Source organism: Stegodyphus dumicola, chromosome X2 (genome assembly GCF_044657685.1).
Source record: "Stegodyphus dumicola isolate Sdum_Otavi_A_Nest chromosome X2, ASM4465768v1".
In the NCBI taxonomy this organism is placed as follows: domain Eukaryota; kingdom Metazoa; phylum Arthropoda; class Arachnida; order Araneae; family Eresidae; genus Stegodyphus; species Stegodyphus dumicola.
In genome coordinates this window covers 59,348,237-59,368,448 of record NC_140781.1, presented here as the reverse complement: position 1 = coordinate 59,368,448, position 20,212 = coordinate 59,348,237, and the positions used below count along the sequence as shown (strand labels likewise).

The 20,212-nt window shown below is 30.3% G+C and overlaps 1 protein-coding gene across 2 annotated transcripts in view; it reads left to right on the top strand.

Annotated features, from left to right (window-relative positions):
• LOC118185708 (LIM domain-binding protein 2-like) overlaps positions 1–20,212 on the top strand; it is a 358,772-nt gene that overhangs the window by 319,878 nt on the left and 18,682 nt on the right. The window contains exons 6-12 of one of the 2 annotated variants that reach the window (XM_085809197.1): positions 414–586; positions 3,324–3,389; positions 6,972–7,094; positions 7,288–7,305; positions 9,310–9,399; positions 14,812–14,935; positions 19,345–19,472. In XM_085809197.1, the coding sequence (XP_085665323.1) occupies positions 414–586; positions 3,324–3,389; positions 6,972–7,094; positions 7,288–7,305; positions 9,310–9,399; positions 14,812–14,935; positions 19,345–19,472 (722 nt within the window). The remainder of the gene's footprint in view (positions 1–413; positions 587–3,323; positions 3,390–6,971; positions 7,095–7,287; positions 7,306–9,309; positions 9,400–14,811; positions 14,936–19,344; positions 19,473–20,212) is intronic. The other variant, XM_085809198.1, reaches the window with a different exon arrangement.

Sequence of the window (20,212 nt, the reverse complement as noted above, 5' to 3'; positions counted from 1 at the left end):
TCTTATTTTCCCAAAACTATATTTATGGAGGCATGCTGCATGGGACATGACATGACTTGAAGAGTGATGTCAGTTCATAATCTATGTCTGGTATGTAGAGACCTTTTTTTTGTGAGTGGGCAAGATAAGTGCAGTGCTGTATACAGACCATGCATTGAAGAGAAACCTCATTAAGGGATTAATTAGCATAAACAATGATGAGTGAAAGACTTGAGTATTAGTATGGATTTTATTTAAAAGAAAAAAGTGTATATCTACTATTTCTTCCTTTAAATTTTGTGGGTTTTTTTCGTTTGTACCATTGTTAATAATAGTCAGGATATGCCCATGTAGATTATTTTACATCATTGGTTTAATTAATTGCACTATATTTTATATAAAGAGTAAGCATGTGCATTATTTTTACCTTTCAGCGATTGGCCGAACTTTGATACCACGATATTTTCGAAGTATATTTGAAGGAGGAGTATCAGACTTATCATTTAACCTGAAACATCCTAAAGAATCATTTCATAATACTTCCATAACTTTGGATTGTGATCAATGTACAATGATAACATATCATGGAAAGCCTATGTATAATAAGGTAATTGCGTGTTTATGTAATTTTTATTTATTGATAGAAGCTTTAGTTGTGTATTTAGACATTAACCAATCTGAATTTTTGCATAGAAATATTTTGATTGGTATAAATAATTTTAGATGTGACTGATTTTAAATAAATTGCAAAAGTGTGAGAAGAGTTTATTCTTAAATTTTGACTTAATCTTAGTTTACCCATATTTTGTCTTAATTCATTTTATAGCTCCTTACGTGTATATAACTGATGTTTGTTATAGATGTATTCAAAAGGACTTGCTTTAATTAATATTGACTTTCTTTTTATATTAAGCTATTTCTTGCTACCCTTGCAAAAGGACTTGAAGAGATGCTTTATTTATTTATTATATATGTACTATCATGTGCAGAACTCGTGCAATTATAAATGGTCTGGCATATTTTAATTTTTAAAAAATAACGTCTTCACTCATAATCTAGCATCATATTCAAGACTGAAATTTTAAAAACATTCCTCTCTGTAATGTTATTGTAAAATAAATAAGGGGAAAAAATCTTGCAGTTATGTGAAATTAATGATGAATAACATCATTGTCATTTATTTTTGAATCGGTGCATATTTTCAGTTTTGTAATGATTTATTTCAGTAGAGATATGCTTTGTAAGTTCATAATTTAAAAAAATTAATTATTCTGAAAAAATGGACATATTTGTTATATTTAGTTTCATATCTGTAAAAATAAACTAACTCAGAGTCAGTAAACTTGCATTAATTTTACAATCATGTGGTGCTTTTAAAATCCTTTTCTTTGAGGATTTCATTTTCTGAACTAGCAAGTATTAATATCTCTATTTCTATCAAACTAAAAAATTTTAGTCACTGAAAGCACATTCAAATTCTATTCTCCTGTAGAAATCAGAATCCAAAAACCTCAAAGATACATGGTGTATGGATTTTAATTTCCTCTACAATTATTTGTGATTTAAAATATTTGCTTCGATAATATGTTTATAGGTTTAAAGATATTTTTGCTTAAGTAAATAAAATGAAAGTTTTTAATTAAATTTTCAAGAATATAATTCACAAGAATTATTTTTAATTATTCAGTTCTTTTATATTTATGGATTTTAAATTGAATGTAATTAAATTAATTTTGTTTAATCGTTAATTAAATATTTAAAAAATGGTTAATTATAAAATATGCCTTACGTGTACATTTTCTAAATTGTCAAAAGGTTATTCACACACTGACTATTGACAAGTTTTGCTATAGGTTGGAGTCTATGCATAAAATTCTATTGTGTAAGAAGTACAGCTTCATGGAATTTTTTTAAGGCTGTCTTATGGAACAAAATTCTATTTTTCTGAAGAAGTGCCATGCATTCTTTTTAATAAGCTGAAAAGCTTCACAATCCCATTACATTTTCTTATAAGAAACAGAAAATGTACTCAAATTTGACAGACACTAATCAGAAGAATGTCTGTTGGGATTTGACGATGAAAATCGGCTGTCACCTGCTACATATATATGTACCTGGATTGCTGCATTAATACATTTTGGTGACACTGTGGATTGCGTATTTTAGCGAAATAGTGCATTACTCCATGAATACGTTTCAGGAGAGTGCAAATAATCAGAAAGAACCCCCTTTTGTATATCATTTAGTATAACTCCTTTGTTTCTCATGATTTTGAGCCTCTAGGCAGACATTGTGGTTGTACATGTAATAATAATATTCTTGAGAAATTGAATGCGGTCGTTTTTAATTGTTGCACGTAAACCGGTATATATCCCTTCCCAAATTATAAGGGATTTCAGTGTCCCATATAGTTCTTTAATAATTTAGTTTGAGAAGTAATTCATTGTCATGGCCTTTCCGTAGGCAGAGTCTAAATGCACTGTTTATATGTTATAAAATAAATACTAATTCTATGTTATGTTATCATTATAGTTTTTGATCTAAAGGAGAAGTGACTGTGTTAGTTGTTTGTGCAGCAGTCATGCAATAACGGATTGTTCATTTTATTTATATATTTTTGATTATGAATTTGACATTCTCTCTTAAATATTTTAAATCATGTTTGCAATAGAATTAAAATTTTTATGCCTTGTTTTATTAACTGCATTGAAGAAATGAATATTTTGTTTTAATTATTTTTTATTCTTTCTTGCTGCATATTTACTGCATAAATATAGCTAGAACATCCAGGTATTACGTAGAAGACAGAAAAACTTTTAAAATCAAAGTGTATTTTTTAGTAATCCTTAAAATATGTGTTTATATATTGCAATTATCCTTGTAAAATGAATTTAAGAATTTAATTATAAATTCTTATATTTTTCACAGTTATTTGCATATCTATAAAAATATACGTAGAGAGTAAAAATTTAAGTACTTGTGACTGAAAGTTTAAATTCTGCTATTAATATTAGGGCTTGATAATTACAGATATGAATTACAGATACAGTAAAGATAATTTTTATTTAATATTAATTCTATAGCCCTTTTTTTTGTGAATTTTTTGCATTTGAAGTAATTTTTTACTTTCCATAATTTAAAAAAACCTCTATTTATTATTTGCTGTACAGAAATGCATGAGTTTTAGAATTTTTGCTTCCATCCCTGCAAAGTGAATTATATAGTATACTTAGTTTGCACCTGTAATGTTTTCTGAAATTTGTATGAGATTAGTTGTAGTGAATTCGTGTGAATGCCTTTGCATGTATTGAAAATTATGAAGATTAATGAAAGTGCATTAACAGGGACTTGGTGGCCAGTATCCTAATGATCCCATGAAAGACCAAATAGTAAAGGATAATGCAGTTGTGGTATGTTTTAATTTATGTAATTTTGATTTGTTTTGCTAGAAACTTATTCTTTTATAGAATGTTTGCCTGATAAAATTTTTTTCTTGGGTTTATGCACCATTTTTTCATGTTTTTGTTTAATGTCCCTTTTTAAATAATGCTACCAAAAAATTCTTTATTCAATTAATTAGAAGTTACTGGTTTTGACAAAAAAAAAAAAAAAAAAAAAAAAAAAAATATTCATTTTTGAAAATTTTTTATTATTGGCATAATATTGGAAAATGTTTTCACATAGTTAGTTTAAAAAAAAAAATCTAATACGCTGTCAATTTAAAGATGCTTTGGTTAATCTTTGGATTATAGTAACTTGGCGATATTTTGGCGAAAATTTGGCGACCAACCCTGCTACAGCAACCTGCTAGTGTTTTTGGGACGCCATTTTGTTTTCACGAAGTAAAGGCATGTTTTTTTTTACTCAACGTATTTTTCCAACAATCTGCTAGCCGAATTACGCTTATGCTAGAACTTTTATGGAACAAAAGTGCTTAATCATGACGAAGATTAGGTGTGAAATTGGGAGAAAGTGCAGAATCGCCCACTGCTTGCCGTGTTTTTAAGAACTGCACATACATGGTACCCATGTACACGTCGACCTATTTTCACCCCAGAATTGCACAAAAATGGCATTGCGCACACTCTTGACTTTATCCATATACACTGCTAAAGTCCTAGCTAGTAACCTTTATCGCCTTACCAAAATGTTGCCAAACTACCTGTTACCATATTCCAAAGATTAGCCGACACTTCCTTTAATTTCAGTTCAGCCGGTAGAAAGAAAAGCTTATTCTAAGAAAGTCAAAGTAGTAAAGTACTGCAGTATATCTAACAAATATCTTGATACGGTACAAAGTCCGAAATCCGGATGTCCAATAATCAGAATGATCTAAAATCCGGACCTTAAAACCACCACCAACAGTTTTCTCATAGGTTTTATGCATGCACATTTTATCTCCCCCTTCGTGCATAATGAAACATCTGGAGAGTCCCAAATCTTAATTTCAATTCGACACTAAATAAAATACTACCTTGTTATTGAAGAAACAATCATTTTAGCATAAATATGTATGATCAGTAATTTGGCTCAGTTGCTGCATATCTGCTTGGCACACATCTCAAACCGAAACATTCCACATAGGTACATCGTTGATCTGACGCCAAGCTGGCGTATCATTATTTATTATATTATTATACTTTCATTTCATCACTGCATGTTTATCAAAACATGACAACTTGAGTAATGACTCATGTAGCAATGCCTGAAATACCTATGTATTTTCCAAAAATATAATTGTTAACAAAATTCCGAATTCTAGTATTTGTTATAGTGATTTATTGGCGTGTCAAAATGATTTTATAATTTTGGGATGCAGTGGAAACCTAAGGGATTAAGTAAATTTAGAACAGATGTGTTTTATTTTAATAGATTCTTTCTGTATTTGAATTGTTCTCTGAGGCAAAACTATCATACTATTTAGCACCAAGCATCATAATCATTTAATAACAATTTTCGACACAAAAGCCAGAAATTATAAATTTTTATAACAGTACAAAATGAAGAATTGGTACTGTTGATTGATGTGCCCCGTGTGTGATGTATCCAGAAATAGTCATAGATGGACACGTGTGATATTTTTCGCAGTGCTGAATATAGCTGGAATTGATGCGTATGCAATGTTTAGATAAACTGTGAAAATGTGACAAAGTTTTGAAAGAATTGGCATTGGAATTAATGTTAAATTACGTAAAGGAAAGGGAGTTGAATACTTTTGTGGAAAAAGATTTGAAAAGGAAAGCTCAGTGTTTCATGCAAAGTGACATAGAGTCAGTGTTATCTAAATTATAACATCAGAGTCATCATTCAGACTGCCCAAGATTGAAATAATTATGAAGAACATTTGTCGTACTTGCAAGAAACTTCTCTATGCAAAGCATATGACGACAATATAATATTGCTGTAATTGTTATCCATAGGAACTGCAATTTGATGATTCCTTACTGGTAATATTGAATTTATGATGATATTTTGTATGCTTTTAAATATGAATGATTTAAAAAATCTAAATGCATTCCAAGATTCAGAAACATCAGGACTCTGGAGATTCTGGATGTCAGAAAGTCTGACTTTAGGTAATTTTAAATCTAGTAGGATGGCATGTACACGTGGCAACATTGGGACTTATTGTAGGGTCAGTTTGAAAAATTCTAACCCTCCTTCCCACAGGAAAAAGCAGGTGCAACTGGTGCGACCACAGTCGGGTGTCAGAATTTAATGGCAGCAAAAATTTTAGAATTTAGAGAGGACCAAGCATAAAAAATTATGAGATGTGTGAATTTTTAGAATTTAGGAGAGACATCGGGCAGTAGAATTTAGAGATATACTGGGCTACAGAGTGTGTGCAAGAATGGTGCTAAGGCAAAATGCATAGCACCGGCCCTGCCACCCCATAACCATTTAAGGACTGAAAACATGATTCTGGCTAGCATCAATATAACATCAGTTGGTGTATTGTTATTGGCCACAGCACAACTACCTAGCCAGCAGGTGTTTAAATGTAACATGCAGAAATCTCAGTTAGTCCGCACAAAAATTGCATTTACAGCAACCTGCCTTATTTTGCTGTTATAGTCTTTATTCCTATATTTTGTAAGAGGGGAATTTTTATTACTTTATTAATTTATTTTGGTTGGTGGTATTAGAGGTTCAGACTGTGGACTTTGTACCATAATTTCTAAAATTGTTATACATATAGTAATAATTTATTTGAATTTAATAAATAAAATTTTGTCCTAATAATACTGCTTTTCATTTCTTATATTTTATGCTTATTTATGATTTGGGGTGTGTTGGTACCCCAAATCATAAATAAGCATAAAATATAAGAAACATACCCATGATACTAATGGCATAAAAACTAGCCCCACTAATGCAAGATTAAGGAAGTTCTAATAGCAGTAGGAAAAACTAATTATGTTAGATGTGGTTGTGAAATGTCTAATAATGCTAGATGTGGTAATGCTAGAAAAGACTTGCTGTAAAGAGAAAATTGTTGCATGAAGATCATGGTAGTCCTAATGGGGGGAGATATTAGTAACTCCAAGTAGAAGTGTTATTTCTGTGTTAATATTTTGATACTTTGTTTCTTATTTATCCTCTTAAGTATATAGATACGGCATGCTTCTGCCAAATTCTTAATCCTCTTTTATAGCTATGTAAGCCAAAACAGCAGTCTTACTGCATAAATCTTGTGACAAAAAATTTAACATGTTATGTAAGTTGTAATATAAAGAAATATGTATGAGCATGTGCAGATAACTTACACGGGGCTGAAACCCTCATAAATCTTATATAGTTTTTGCATCTCTCAGAAAGCTGCTATTAAAATATAAATACAACCTGTTGAAATAATATTGATATGGCTTCTTTAATATATTCTGTGATAAAATTTATTTTCATTTGTTAAATCTTTTCTATGAATGTGTCACACTTGTAATACCCTCTTGAAAAAAATGTCTAATTATTCTTAATTTTTGTGCATTCTGCAGGTCTGCACAGAAGGGAGATTAATTTTGGAATTTACTTTTGATGATCTTATGAGAATCAAATCTTGGCACTTTGCGACACGCCAGCATCGTGAATTAGTATCTCGAAGTCTTATTGCTATGCAGGTAATTATTAATAGCTACTTTTTGGTCCTTTGTAAAGCTTCAGATGTTCAAATTTAATTAATTTTTAACATGTGGTATCATGAATTCCCTCTTATTACATTTGTGTGTGTGTGTTTTTTGTAAATATGTTACTTATACTTTTTTTAATATTAAAACATTCAACTATATTCATTCATTGTATATTCCTTTTTAGATGTCCCTTCATATGGAGGTAAGGAACTTTTTGTAAAATCTTTTGTGTAGACTTTGTGTGTGTTTTTGTGAAAATGAAAAACAGTATTTTCTACCATTTTCATAAGTCTTTAAAACCATTGTATATAATCTATTTCTTGATTTTATTAATTAGACATCCAAGGAATTGAATACAGTTTTCTCTTGGCATGTTCCAAGTTCACTGTTTATTCAATCCATTTTCTTATGTATACAGATTCATATTCATAATAGTTTATTTGTTTACATTATTGCATCATTTAATACTATAATCTATTGTTGAATTCTTTACTAGAAAATAGAAAAAGCTGCAGAATTGCCCAGTGATCTAATATGAAAAATGAGTATTTTCACTGTAGGATTATGGTGACATTGATAAATAGCTAAGTTATATTGGTTTATGCAGTGTTAGGATGTTCAGTGCTGTATATTTCATTCCTAACTTTTATTAATTTTAAGATTAAAATTTGTTCCACATTAAAAAGTACTTTATAATCCTTATTTTTAATAATTATGTAATTTATTTGAAAATGTTTTTTATTTATAAGTATTTTTTAATCATTTATGAATTAGTTTTTACTGTAACAGCATCTATGCATAATGTTCTTATTTTTAACGTTGTGTTTGTAAACTTTAACTTTTAATACCTTTTTTAGATTTGCTTTTAACGAAAAGAAAGCATGGCTTCAATGTTACAAGCACAGGATTGCAAATTAAAATGTTAATAAAATAACTAATAATAGCTAAAGATAAAATGAAAACGTAATTTAGAATTTTGCATTATTCTGGTGCTTACTAAACAGCGATGTTTTGATGCTAGTGGATGTTATTTCATTAATGGGACATATTTCCTCCTAATCCATCAAAAGCAAAATTGAGCCCAGTCTTAGAAACTGTGCCTTTTCCTTTTTTTTTTAATGCAAGAATGATTTTCTAATTAACGTTGTTTTCAGTCTGCTGCTGGAAGAAGAAAATAGAAACAAGCATGAGACTTGTCTAGTAAATATGCTGAATTATTGGTGAAAAGGTTGGCTGTGCCTAGTGTATTTTAAAGTGTATGAATGCAAATTTTGTAAGAAATGTTAGGATAGTTCAGGCTACTGTGCTTAGGTATTTCATAAATGAACCATTTTCCTTTTGGGTGCACATTGTAAAGTGCAGAATGCAGAACATAAACAATATAGTGTTTGGAAAAAGTCAGTATCAGTTGAAAGACTGACATCATAAAATCTTCAATGTTGATTGGTTCTTGTTTCCAAGAAATCATGCATTTAACATACAAAACAAGTTCCCCATTATATATGCCCAGTGAAAGCATTTTACCGAATCGTAGTATTGTATCCAAATTAGTTTGAGCAATTTACTAATCCAAGAAACTGAATCATGTTTATGTAGATTTATGCTTATATAAGTGTATTATAATACAGACACATACTGTGCATAAGGTTAAACTTCATACTTAATATAATGTGTACCACATTGCCTATGTTGTGAATGCATGTATATAACAAACATTTGGAGTTTTTGGATTGTGTCAGTTGTATGTATATATTGTAAATATATAAATTCATCATGTGATGCGTTAATTAGAGCACTGTGTAAGTGAAGTTTTGAAGTTCTCATATTTCTGTCCAGAGAGTACACTTATGTTATTTTCTACTGTAAGAAATATCAACACAAAACAGTTTAATGGTATTATCAATTCACTTGTTTCATTTATGCATTCAGTTTTGTAAAGAATGTAATTTTTCATTTGTCAGATATGTATCATAGGAGATTTTGTTAAATATTTTGTTTCTCTGCATTTCTTGTGTTAAGAATGAATGTTCATAATGCATATATATTCATTAGAATGTTTATATTTTATATGCTGCATACAGCCTTATAACATTTTCAAGATCCAACTTAGGAAAATTTATTTTATAATCTGTTTTGTAAGGGAAATAGCCCACCCTTTCTTTCTGTAATCATTATTTTATGAATTCCTAAGTTTTGACTTTTATAGGCCCAACAGCAAGATCCTGTGCTTCTTGAACAGTTGTCCAAAAATATCACTAGACAAGGTTTAACCAATTCAACACTAAATTATTTACGAGTGAGTTGTCTTTAATTCGATTTTGTGTGTATGTTTGTATGTTATATGTGTGTGTATACGTGTGTTAAATATTTATTTATTATTATATCTTTCTAGAATGTATTCAGTACCTCTATTTTAGATTTTTAGTGGTTATATTTATTTTGAACTTGTTTTTGTAAAATTTTGCCATTTTTTCATTGCATATTTAAGAAAGCCCAGTGGTGCTTCTTTTTGAATTAAAAAAAAATATTATTTTTCATTGGATTTTTAGTCTCCTCCATTCTGTTCCACTAAGTGAATAAAGTTTTTTTTCCCCCTTTCTTTTTAGATTTAATGAGGGCTCTGCTATGCGTAATGAATGTTCTATAATAGGAGCACAGGCCCAAAAATGATGACAGTTTCGTTGCTTTTTAGGTGGCAAATAATTTTAATTAATGAATTTTTTAAATTTTGAATTTCTGTTCCGTACTTTGAGTTTTTATATCCCAGCACAAAGTTCCTGTGGCTGTGAATTTACATTTTATTGCATTAATTTTTAATCCTGCTCCCTTTAAAACCAGCCATAAGACCTCCCATAAGAACATTTTTCAAATCCTCAATGTTCTGATCAATTGTGGTACTTTTTTTTTATTGAGAAGAAAATACATTTCGTAGTGCATCACAAAGTATTACACGAGGCTTATAAAAATGTAAGGAAAAGAAAACACATTAAATAATACAATGAATTCAAACATCTTTGACTAAAAGGAACACACACAAAAAATGAAATATAACATACAAAGAAAATCATTTACAACATTCAAAATAAACATTGATAAAATCATTAAAAGCATGGTAGGCTGAGGGTAAAGAAACAAAATAGTGATGTTTTAGTGGTCTATTAATTATAGTGTACAATTCAGTGAATTTCTTGCATAATGAAGCAGAGAGCAGTCAAAAAGTAGGTGGAAAACACTTTGCTGAATGCCGAGATCACAATAACACAAATTTGAAGATGTCGGATTAAACCTTTTAAGATAAACATGAAACTTGCTTTTAACAATAATTTCATTACATGATGAGACATTATTTAAAGACTCAAGGGAGGAGAGAGAATCTGTGCAGATTAAATAGCTGGAAACATGTCCATCATTATTTAGTATCCACCCAATTGAAAAAGTAATATAAAGAAATTCAGAAATATGAACAGTACATTCATTTCTAATACGAAATTGTTGGTGCTCAATTTCAACACCATTCTCAAAGATGACATAAACCAGACCAACTTTGTCAAATTCTACTACGATCAGTATAGCAAACAATTGAGAAAGAGTTTTCATCAATAACCATACTAGCCCAAAATTTGTGCTGCTTGTCTTCTAGGTGGATGAGAAAGAGCAGCCAAGGGTAATGGATGATGAAAGTGAGAACTAGAACAAGTAGCAAGGCTATCCTTGTAAGCTATATAATGCAAAATAAACACATTCAATGATGGAAGTCCAGCAATAGTGAAAACAGCATTATAACTAGCCCCTGATAACACATAACAGAATCACATAACATAAAAACATCACAGCTGCTACCTCATGACTAGCAGCATGAACCCCAACTAAATTAAGTGTATGGTTATCACAATTAACAAATATATCCTTTGAGTAAAGTGCTGCAAGTCTTTTATACGCTTTGATTTTCTAGCCGGACAATACAGGTGCATTGTCATAACACTGAGGTTGACACTCTTCAAAAGCTAATTTGTCCTTCTCTAGGTGTTGCAATATTACACCAGTAATACCTGCTGCATTTTTATGGGTTTGAATGAATCCTAGGGAACACATTTTTTCCTCAAAGTTAATATTTACGTATCTAATAGTTTCTGACATTTGCTCACGGTGAGCAATGTCAAGAGTTGAATAAAAAATTATATCATAGTATTTGGCATGTTTGATTTCATACGCAAGTTTTTCTCTTACTGTAGTTACCAGAAGCTGGATAAATTCATTTTGTATTTCTGGTAAAAAAATAGGTATTTGAAACTGGATTTTCTTGCACTTACGCAAGGTGGCCCTGCATAATTAGATTGAATTGTGCAATATGCTTCAGGAGTTCTATTAAATTTCCAGTGTTTCTTTGATTCTCATAGGTACTTTCTCTGCCTCTTAAAGCTAAATTTTGTTTGCTAAATACTGTAAGCAGCATATCACGCTCTTAAGTACTTGTCGACATTTTCTTTCTGTGTAGTTATTTGATTTTGAAGCTGTGCATCTATTAAACTTTTTTTTTTTTTTTTTTATCAGCCTCCTTTCCAAGTTGTGAAAGAATGCCGGTGCTTTTTGGAATTCTATGTGTAGTAATTTTTCCTGGTTTCTTCCAACTATTTAAACCACTTTCAGTTTTGAAAGAAAAATAGCTATTGACTGCATCTTTTGATGGAAAAAGCAGACATGGAAAACAAAATGCTGCATTTCCCAAAGGAGAATCCACCAATCAAAATCAATTCATCATATCTCCTTTCTCTTTTTGTAACTGTTTGATAAGCTATTGGTTGTTTATTAAACATTAAAAAATGTAAAATATTTAAGCATTTAAAATATTTTAATGCTGCGTGTACTTTATGATATGCCACCGTTTGTAGATATGGCCATATGCAGAATGTAATTATTTAATGCGCATAGAGATGCCATCTACAAAGAGGAACCCCCATTTAATAGGAATTCCCCTAAATGCCATATTTTTTGCTCGCTATATGTTCATAACTTTAGTGTTTGTGTCTCCTTTTATTGCTGATATTTTCTACTTCATTGTTTTTATGTGCATCGTTATTTTAGTCCCCAAATCAGTTTCTCTACTAAAAGACTAGGAATCTATAATTTTACACAAACTTTCAGAATCCTAATTGTTTTGTTAATTTTTTTTTAATGTTTATTTTGCAACAATATTGTTGCAGTGCTGAAAAAACATGATGTTGAATGTCACGTCAGACAATTCATGCCACTTTTAATATGAAATATTGATTTAAATATGAAATAAGAAGATAATAAATCAATCGAGCTTGTGTGTCCAACAGTCAGTTTTCACTGAGTTTATGGTTGTTTCTTTCAAAATTTGCAAAGGGGAAAAAGCCTTTCGAGGCTGGTGAATTGTTAAATGAATGGTTTTTAACTAGTGCCGATTGCTTATTTGAGAGTTTTTTTTAATAAATGGGTGATTATATCAGCAATACAGGCATACAAGATTTGCAGGTGTCAGACTAGCCCATCTAAAGAGGAATATGTGCCATTGCAAAAGACATGCAAATCTAGGTAAAGCATGATTGAAATGTGTGATTGGGTCTCACTGTAATTTGTCAGACTCTGTGGGTAAATCAAGCACTCCACACTTAGCAGTTACAGTGAGAATGGTATTTACTAATTTTATTGTAAACAGGATTTAATGAAAATGTTACTCATAAAAGGATGAACAAGAAGTAAAGACATCTATAATGTATTTACAGCATAAGCAAAGTCGGTAGAAAGGCCTCTGCACAAGCTATTGCTAATGATGGGGGAACCAGCAATGGTTGGTAATATTAATAAATTTATTGTCCTCTGCAAGTAAGATAAATAATTTTCAAACTTTATATTCTATCACTGTATCATATACTTGGAAGTTTTGCATAAATAAGTCATGAAGATAGTAAACTTAATTTGAGCAGCTTCCTTGCAACACCACCATTTCAAAGCCTTGCTAGGAAAATCCAGAAGATCCTGATCTTGTTCTGCATAGTGAAGTATGTCGGCTCAGGCAAAGTTCTTGCAAGAATCATAAGCTGAGCTAATGAACTTTTGCTGGATAGCAGATTTAGGTTTTCTCATGGTCATAATATAGAAACTGAATTATGTAAACTTTGAGCTACAGGAAAAAGGCAAACATATAGCTTTTTTAACTGTGTCTGTTCAAGTTGTTTGAAGCTAAACTGGTTTTCTGGATATTTTATTTACAGATCAAGCCACTTGTGCTGATTTGTTGTCATTTGTTATCAATTTTCAGTTATTTCAACAGCATTTTGAAAAACTATTTACATACTTTAATATTACCAAACCAGTGGTCACCTTTTTCAACAAACCTTTTACTTACCAAGTAAGTGTAACTGAAATAGCAGCATACATTACTGAGCTTATTCAAGCAAGAATGGAAAAACGAACTAAAAATTGGAGTCCTAAAATCTAGTGGATCAAATGAGGATTTCTGGTATATAGTGGGAAGGAAGATTTGCATTCTTGAAAAGAGCATCATACAAGACAAAATCATTTTTTGGTTCCACATATTTTTGCGAATCATTGTTTTCAATAATGAATATCACAAAATCCAGATCTGGACTTTCAGATGAACATGTTGATGATTGTTTAAGAGCAGGAATACCATCATACTCTCCTAATAATGAAGCAATGGCCAATGAAATGCAAAGTCAGATATCACATTGACTTAAAGAATTACTATTTTATAAAGTATTTTTTATATCAATGTATTGTAAACCAAAGAACTTGTGAAGTCTTATCTGTATTATTTAGCAGTTACTTTATATAAGAATACAGTAATTCATTTCTATATTTTAAAATTATATTTTTGGATTAATTGTGTTTGGCATGGAGTTTTGGATTAATATGTGTAGTATTAACTATACAGACCTATAAATGTACTTTGAAGAAATAAATTTGCCCGCCATGCCACCAGCATTCTAGAATGTGTTGTAAGGAACAAAATGGTTGGGACATCTTGTTTAACATAAGCCGAGAAAGCTTCCATGCAGGGTTGGTTTTGAAGAAAAAAGTGCCTATTTATTTTAAACGCTATATTTAAACTAATTGTGGCTTAAGAAAAAGGAACTAATGGAAAAATAGCTAAGAAAAAGGCTAAATCTTTTTACTCGCTTTTTTTTTTATTATTATTATTATTTCCTATGCTTTAAGCCAGAATTAGTTTAAACTGTCCAGGCTGCTTGTATAGTGGATGAGGATAGCTTTTCTTTATCTTACTTCTAAATTTAAAAAGCATACCTTTTCTCTGCCACTTTTGCTAATCACATGACAAGAAAAAAAGGGAAAAGATATCCTTCTTCATAATGATAGGGTTATGGACAGAGTAAGCGAATGTTTTTTATTTATGTTTTACTGCAAATAAGAATGGATAATATTTCATTCTAAAATTTTGTATCATCTGTTTGGTGCACTCTGGATGCTGTGCTCGGGGACAGATGTCCCCCTTTGCCCTCCCTAGCTATGCCACTGGGAAAATTGTTCAGTTTTTAAAAGGAATACTTTTCAACAGATGCTTTTTTAATGAATTGGTTGCTTTTGTTATCAAGAAATAATGGTGACGTAAATTGTTATTGTGTCATATATCTGTTTGATCATATAACACAAGTCTTTTATGTAAAATTAGCAAAAAGAGCACTGATTTCATTTTTCCTTGCAGTTATGTGTCATCTTAGAGCCAATGCAAGAGCTTATGTCAAGGCATAAAGCATACGCTTTAAGCCCTAGGGATTGTCTCAAAACAACGCTTTTCCAAAAATGGCAGCGCATGGTCGCCCCACCAGGTAAATATTTTGATATAGAATGGCGCTTTTAAAGAGTGGCTAATTGAATATCTGAAGTGAGTGTGTATACGTATGGTGCTAGTCATTTGCAAGTCATGCATGTTTAGCCTTTAGCATTACATATGCACATGAATTTAACTGAATGTAAAGCATTTTAAGCATGTGAACTATTATATCAAAAACTGTTGAAATAGATATTTTAGCAGTGGTGTGTGTATGTATGCATGCATCAATAAACAATATTCTTAATAAATGCTTAAAAATATGCATAAAGCTATTGAAGTTAGTAAGTTTGAATAAACATGCTGAGAAAGTAAATCTGTAAGATAGCAAATACAGTAGTTTGCAGAAGTATTTGGTCACCTTATAAAATTTGCAACTATAAATAATTTAAAACAATAAATATGGTTAAAATAAGAATTACAATTACCTGAAATTGTTTCCTGTTATGTACAAAAATAAATTAAATAATTAAAAAATGATACCAATAAACAGTAAAAAGAAATTAACTGCATATATGTGTTCAGCTAAAGTACAAAATGCAAATTTCTGGATTTCTGTTCAAGTGAGCAAACTGAATGTTATAATGGTTTAACTAAATCTTATATAATATTATTAATTATCTTGAAACTCTAGATTGGTACAGTTGCCAGATTTGAGCCCCATTGAACATTTATGTAGAGAAAAGAAATCTGTAATTTTTTTATTATTAAAAATAAAAATTTGAAACTCCACCTTTGAAATAGAAGGAAATAAAATTAGCAGCAACTTGACTAAAAAGTGCAAGAACTCAATGCCATCTAGCCTTAAAAGGTGGTGCAATAAAGTACTAATGATTAAATTTTTAAGTTTGTTTTTCTCTTTTTTATGCCTCACTAATAAACCACTGGATATTGGGAGTTTGATCACAGGGAAACAGGCTGGCTGCGTGATTGGTTTCCCCATGTGTAACACGCCATACGGCAAATTTGCCTTAGAAAGTTGTCTATGAAGATATTTCTCCCCTTAGGCAGATAGCCCTCGTGAGCTTAGCCATATTCATTTATCCAAACCTAACTTCTTTTTTATAGCAAACAGTCAAATAACTTTTTGTGTTTACTTTAATTCTTGGTTTGTGTAAAGCTGCTGCTTGTATTTTGAATTAATTGATATTTATATGTAATATTATAGTAAAAAAGAAGATTCCAGTTAGTGCATTTCTTCTCAATTTTTATAGTATTTTAAATCATGTAAAGTTTAAGATTTCTGAAGTGGCTGAATACTTATGTGACATGTTGTATTTGTAAACATGTTAAAAGCATGGATCACTGTATTAAATGCTGTCAGGTTTGACTTAATTGATGGTATTTAATGTAATAATCCTACTCATTCAGAGTGTATTAAAGCTTGCAAATAGATAAAATGATCAAATCAATAACAGATTGGGACAACAAAATTGCAAAAATGCACGGAAAATGTATACATTTGTAAGATAAGCATTTCTTCTTCACCTTATGCTTCATTGCAAAGTTCTGTCAACTAATAACTTATGAACAGTTAATTAGGTATCACTAAAGTTTGGAGAATAGCACCAGTGGGGTTAAATGCAAAACACAAGGAAAAATGAAAATAAAATTGATGAACAAAATTTTAAGTAAAGTATTAGGTATTGTTTGTGAGCATATGTTAGTTTTAAAAATTGGTAGATTCATTTGATATGCAGAGAGCAAAATTAGTTTATAAATTTTCATTATGTAAGCACACAAACCCACTCGTATATAACTGGATCTTTCGTTTACTGGTATTAATGATATCTAATTGTTCATAAGGTATAACATAATTTTGCTGTGTTGTAAAAGGAAATGTCATTTTCTACTTTTAGAACTTTATTTTTCTGAGTAATTTCTATTATTTGTTTCTTCCTTTCATAAATATTTGTGATCTGGAATATATATAAAACAATATTTTTAGAACTTGATTTTAAAGTTAATTTTTTAGTCTTTCTTAGAACTTAATTCTTTACTATTATACAGGTTGCAATAGAATTCATAGTCACAATTTAAGGGGTGATAGAACAAATCCAGTATGTATTGGAATGTGAAATGTAAATGTAGAAACACAGCAGGTATGAAGAAAATGGAGAACAAAAAGCCATTTTATTCACAAATATTGACAAGAAATTGTTTTAATGAATGTTTGCCATCTGCTATACATGCATCGCAATGGTGATGAAATGATTGGTTCTTACTTTGGAAGATGGCCAGCATATTGCATACTTCTGCTGCAACGATACTAATTCTGACAGCTAAGTTTTCAGGAGAATCAGTCTGCCTCATTTGAATGAGATCCTTCATCGCTGTGATGCATGTACTTGCTGGTCATTCATTCGAACAGTTTTTACAAGTAATAAACAGTATTTCTTGTAATAATCTGACTAAAACTGCTTTTATGTTTTTACATTCCATCCTGCTTGTATTGCAAAAATTGTTATTTTTGCTAGGATCTATTACCCCTTAATGTTATGACTTTCAGTTCAAACATTAGGAAACTTTGCATTTCATATGCAAAGTAGTCTCAAGTGAATTTTGATGGTGTATTTCTTGCTTTTATTTAATGCAATTCATATACGTTTCAATCTGATAATTAGAACTCAAAAAATAAATGAAATTAGTTGAATGCTATTTAGAAAGGTGGTGTATTTGAAAGAGAATTCCACATATAAGCTGAATTAATACCTTGCTAACCAGCTATTTTCTCCATTTAAGTAAAGAATAAAAATTTTTGAACAAACCTCAGTAGCAAATTTCATTAATAAATTCTTTGTCGTTATGTCCAAAATCTGATTTACTACATCCATTTAATTTTGGGGATATGTTATATGCAGTCGTGCATGTAAATTCCAAGTACTACGAATTCTTCTTTTCTAAGGAAATTCCTTCAAAACTAAGAGCTGCAGAAAATGCTGAAAAAACTATGGATCTTACTGAAATGGGAGCAAAGAACATGGCATGTAAAACAGATGAAATTTGTTCCTGTATTGATTGGTGAAATGTTCCTGACATCATGCATCATGTGTTGATTATCTTGCTATTTTTGTAGAGTAACCAATTTAGTTCAGCAAATTCTGATTCTTTATCTTGCCAATCAAGCACCCTGCAGTGAAGTACTTGTTTACCCTTCAGGTAGAGAACTTGCAGGATATATGTTCTTTGCTTCATCACAGTTCAGTTATATTATGATGAGAAAGTGCTTCTTGTGAGTCGTGATTCAGCTGGAAGTTTTAAGTTCATGATTTATTCTACTTCATAATAAGAGGCTAAAATTATCAAGCTAGAAATGTGGATATTTATATTTTGCAGACTTTCTGTGACTTTAAGCATTTAAATTTTCTGTAAATCATGCATTTTGTACTAGTGGCAAAGATTTTTCAGGTGCGTATAGCATAAAAGGTGATTTTAAACAAAGAAATTTGTGCTATAAAATTGAAATATCAAATTTCTTCACAAAATTAATGAAACAAATGTTATGAAAGCAGAATGCTATTTAAATCAATTATGGATTGAGCTTAGTTTCACTTTTCTACCATTCAAAGCAGCTTTTAAATGCAATTTTTCTGAGTTCTACCTCACAAATAAATAAACCAGTTCTACCTCACAAATAAATAAACCAGTTGTACCTCACAAATAAATAAACCACCTTCATTCAAAGGCAAGTGAAAGGATTTTTTCTATTAAAAAAAATTGTATTTTGGTCGAACTTATATATGAAAAGTCACTCTCAAGGACTGCAAAAGGAGTTCTCATTGCAGGCAAATGGAGAACTATGTCATTGAAAAGGATAATCTAATTCAGAACTTAAGCTGGCAAAGGATGCTGTTTATAAATATTTACATTCATAATTTATAAATGAGTTATAAGTAGTTTTGTTGGTTATATGCATATTTCTTTTCTCTATTTAGAATTTCATTATTCCCCACCTGTAGAAATTAGAATCCCAAAACCTCAGTTATATGGTTTATGGATTCTAATTTTCTGTATGATAATTTACGATTTAAAATATTTGATACAATAATCTATACTATTAAATGTGTTAATAATTTAGTGATATTTCTAATTTAATATGCTTATAAATTACAGGAAGGATTTTAATACATTTTTTTTATACTTTGATTTTTAAGTTAATTAAAAATTGTCAATATATAAAAGATTACATGCACATTTTCAAAGCTGCAAAAATATTGTTTGTGTGTTGACTTCTGACAGATTTTGCTGTAAGTTGGAGTCATGTATTTTGTAATATTTTTCTGCTTGCTGTTAAGTTTCATAAATGGTTTTGAATATATATATTAGAATGGACTTAGGGTTGGGTTGATAGTGAAATTCTGTCAGTCAGTAGAAAACTCTGTTTAACTGTCATTTGTTTAACTACAGAAACTCAACGTCCTCCAAGCAAGAGACGCAAACGGAAGTCATCAGCAGCCAACAGTGGAGGAGCAGGTACAGGAGGAAAAAAGAAAAATATTTCTCCTGGACCTCCTAACTTCACACTTGCTTCTCAGGTAGACTACATTTGTTTTTCGTTGAATATTCTCTGTCTTCAAAATACAAAGTATGAACCTCAAATTTTATATGTGGAGAGTCATAATTATTTAATAGAATTCTTCCTTTCCGTGACTTGCTTTATTTTTCTATTGGTAATAATACATAGCATTGCATATTTTCTTACTTATTCTATACATGATGAACATTTTCCTATCAGCAGATTTAATTTTTTTTTTTTGTTTTTGTTTTTGGGAGATTAATGTAGAGGTACTTTTCCTAATTTCTGATTTAATTCCTTATCCTTTATATTTTAGAAATTTTCAAAAATTTAAATTCTTTTGGCATCATTATATGCTACAAATTTCATTGCTTAAAATAATTTCTTCCTCATTTGAAACTTTTTTTCTTTTGTTCATAGACATCAAGTAGCTTAGGCATAACTGAGCTGAGAAAAAGTGCCAAGTATCTCTTTTCAAATTTTTCCTTTTTACAAGGAATAATTTGTTTCCTAAAGCCAGCCACATTTTTGCCCAAGTTTATACTTAAAATATGGCTGAAATATTAAACATCTTCCTCCTCTTTGTGTGTTATATTATTATTTCCATTATTTTTCAGGTCTTACTTTGTTATTACAGTATAAAGTCCAAAACCTGACATCCTATATCCAGACCACAAAACTAACAAGTTAATGTATACATAAATAAATAAGAAAACTTTCCTTCCCAACTTAAAAAGTCTAGGAATGGAGAATATAACA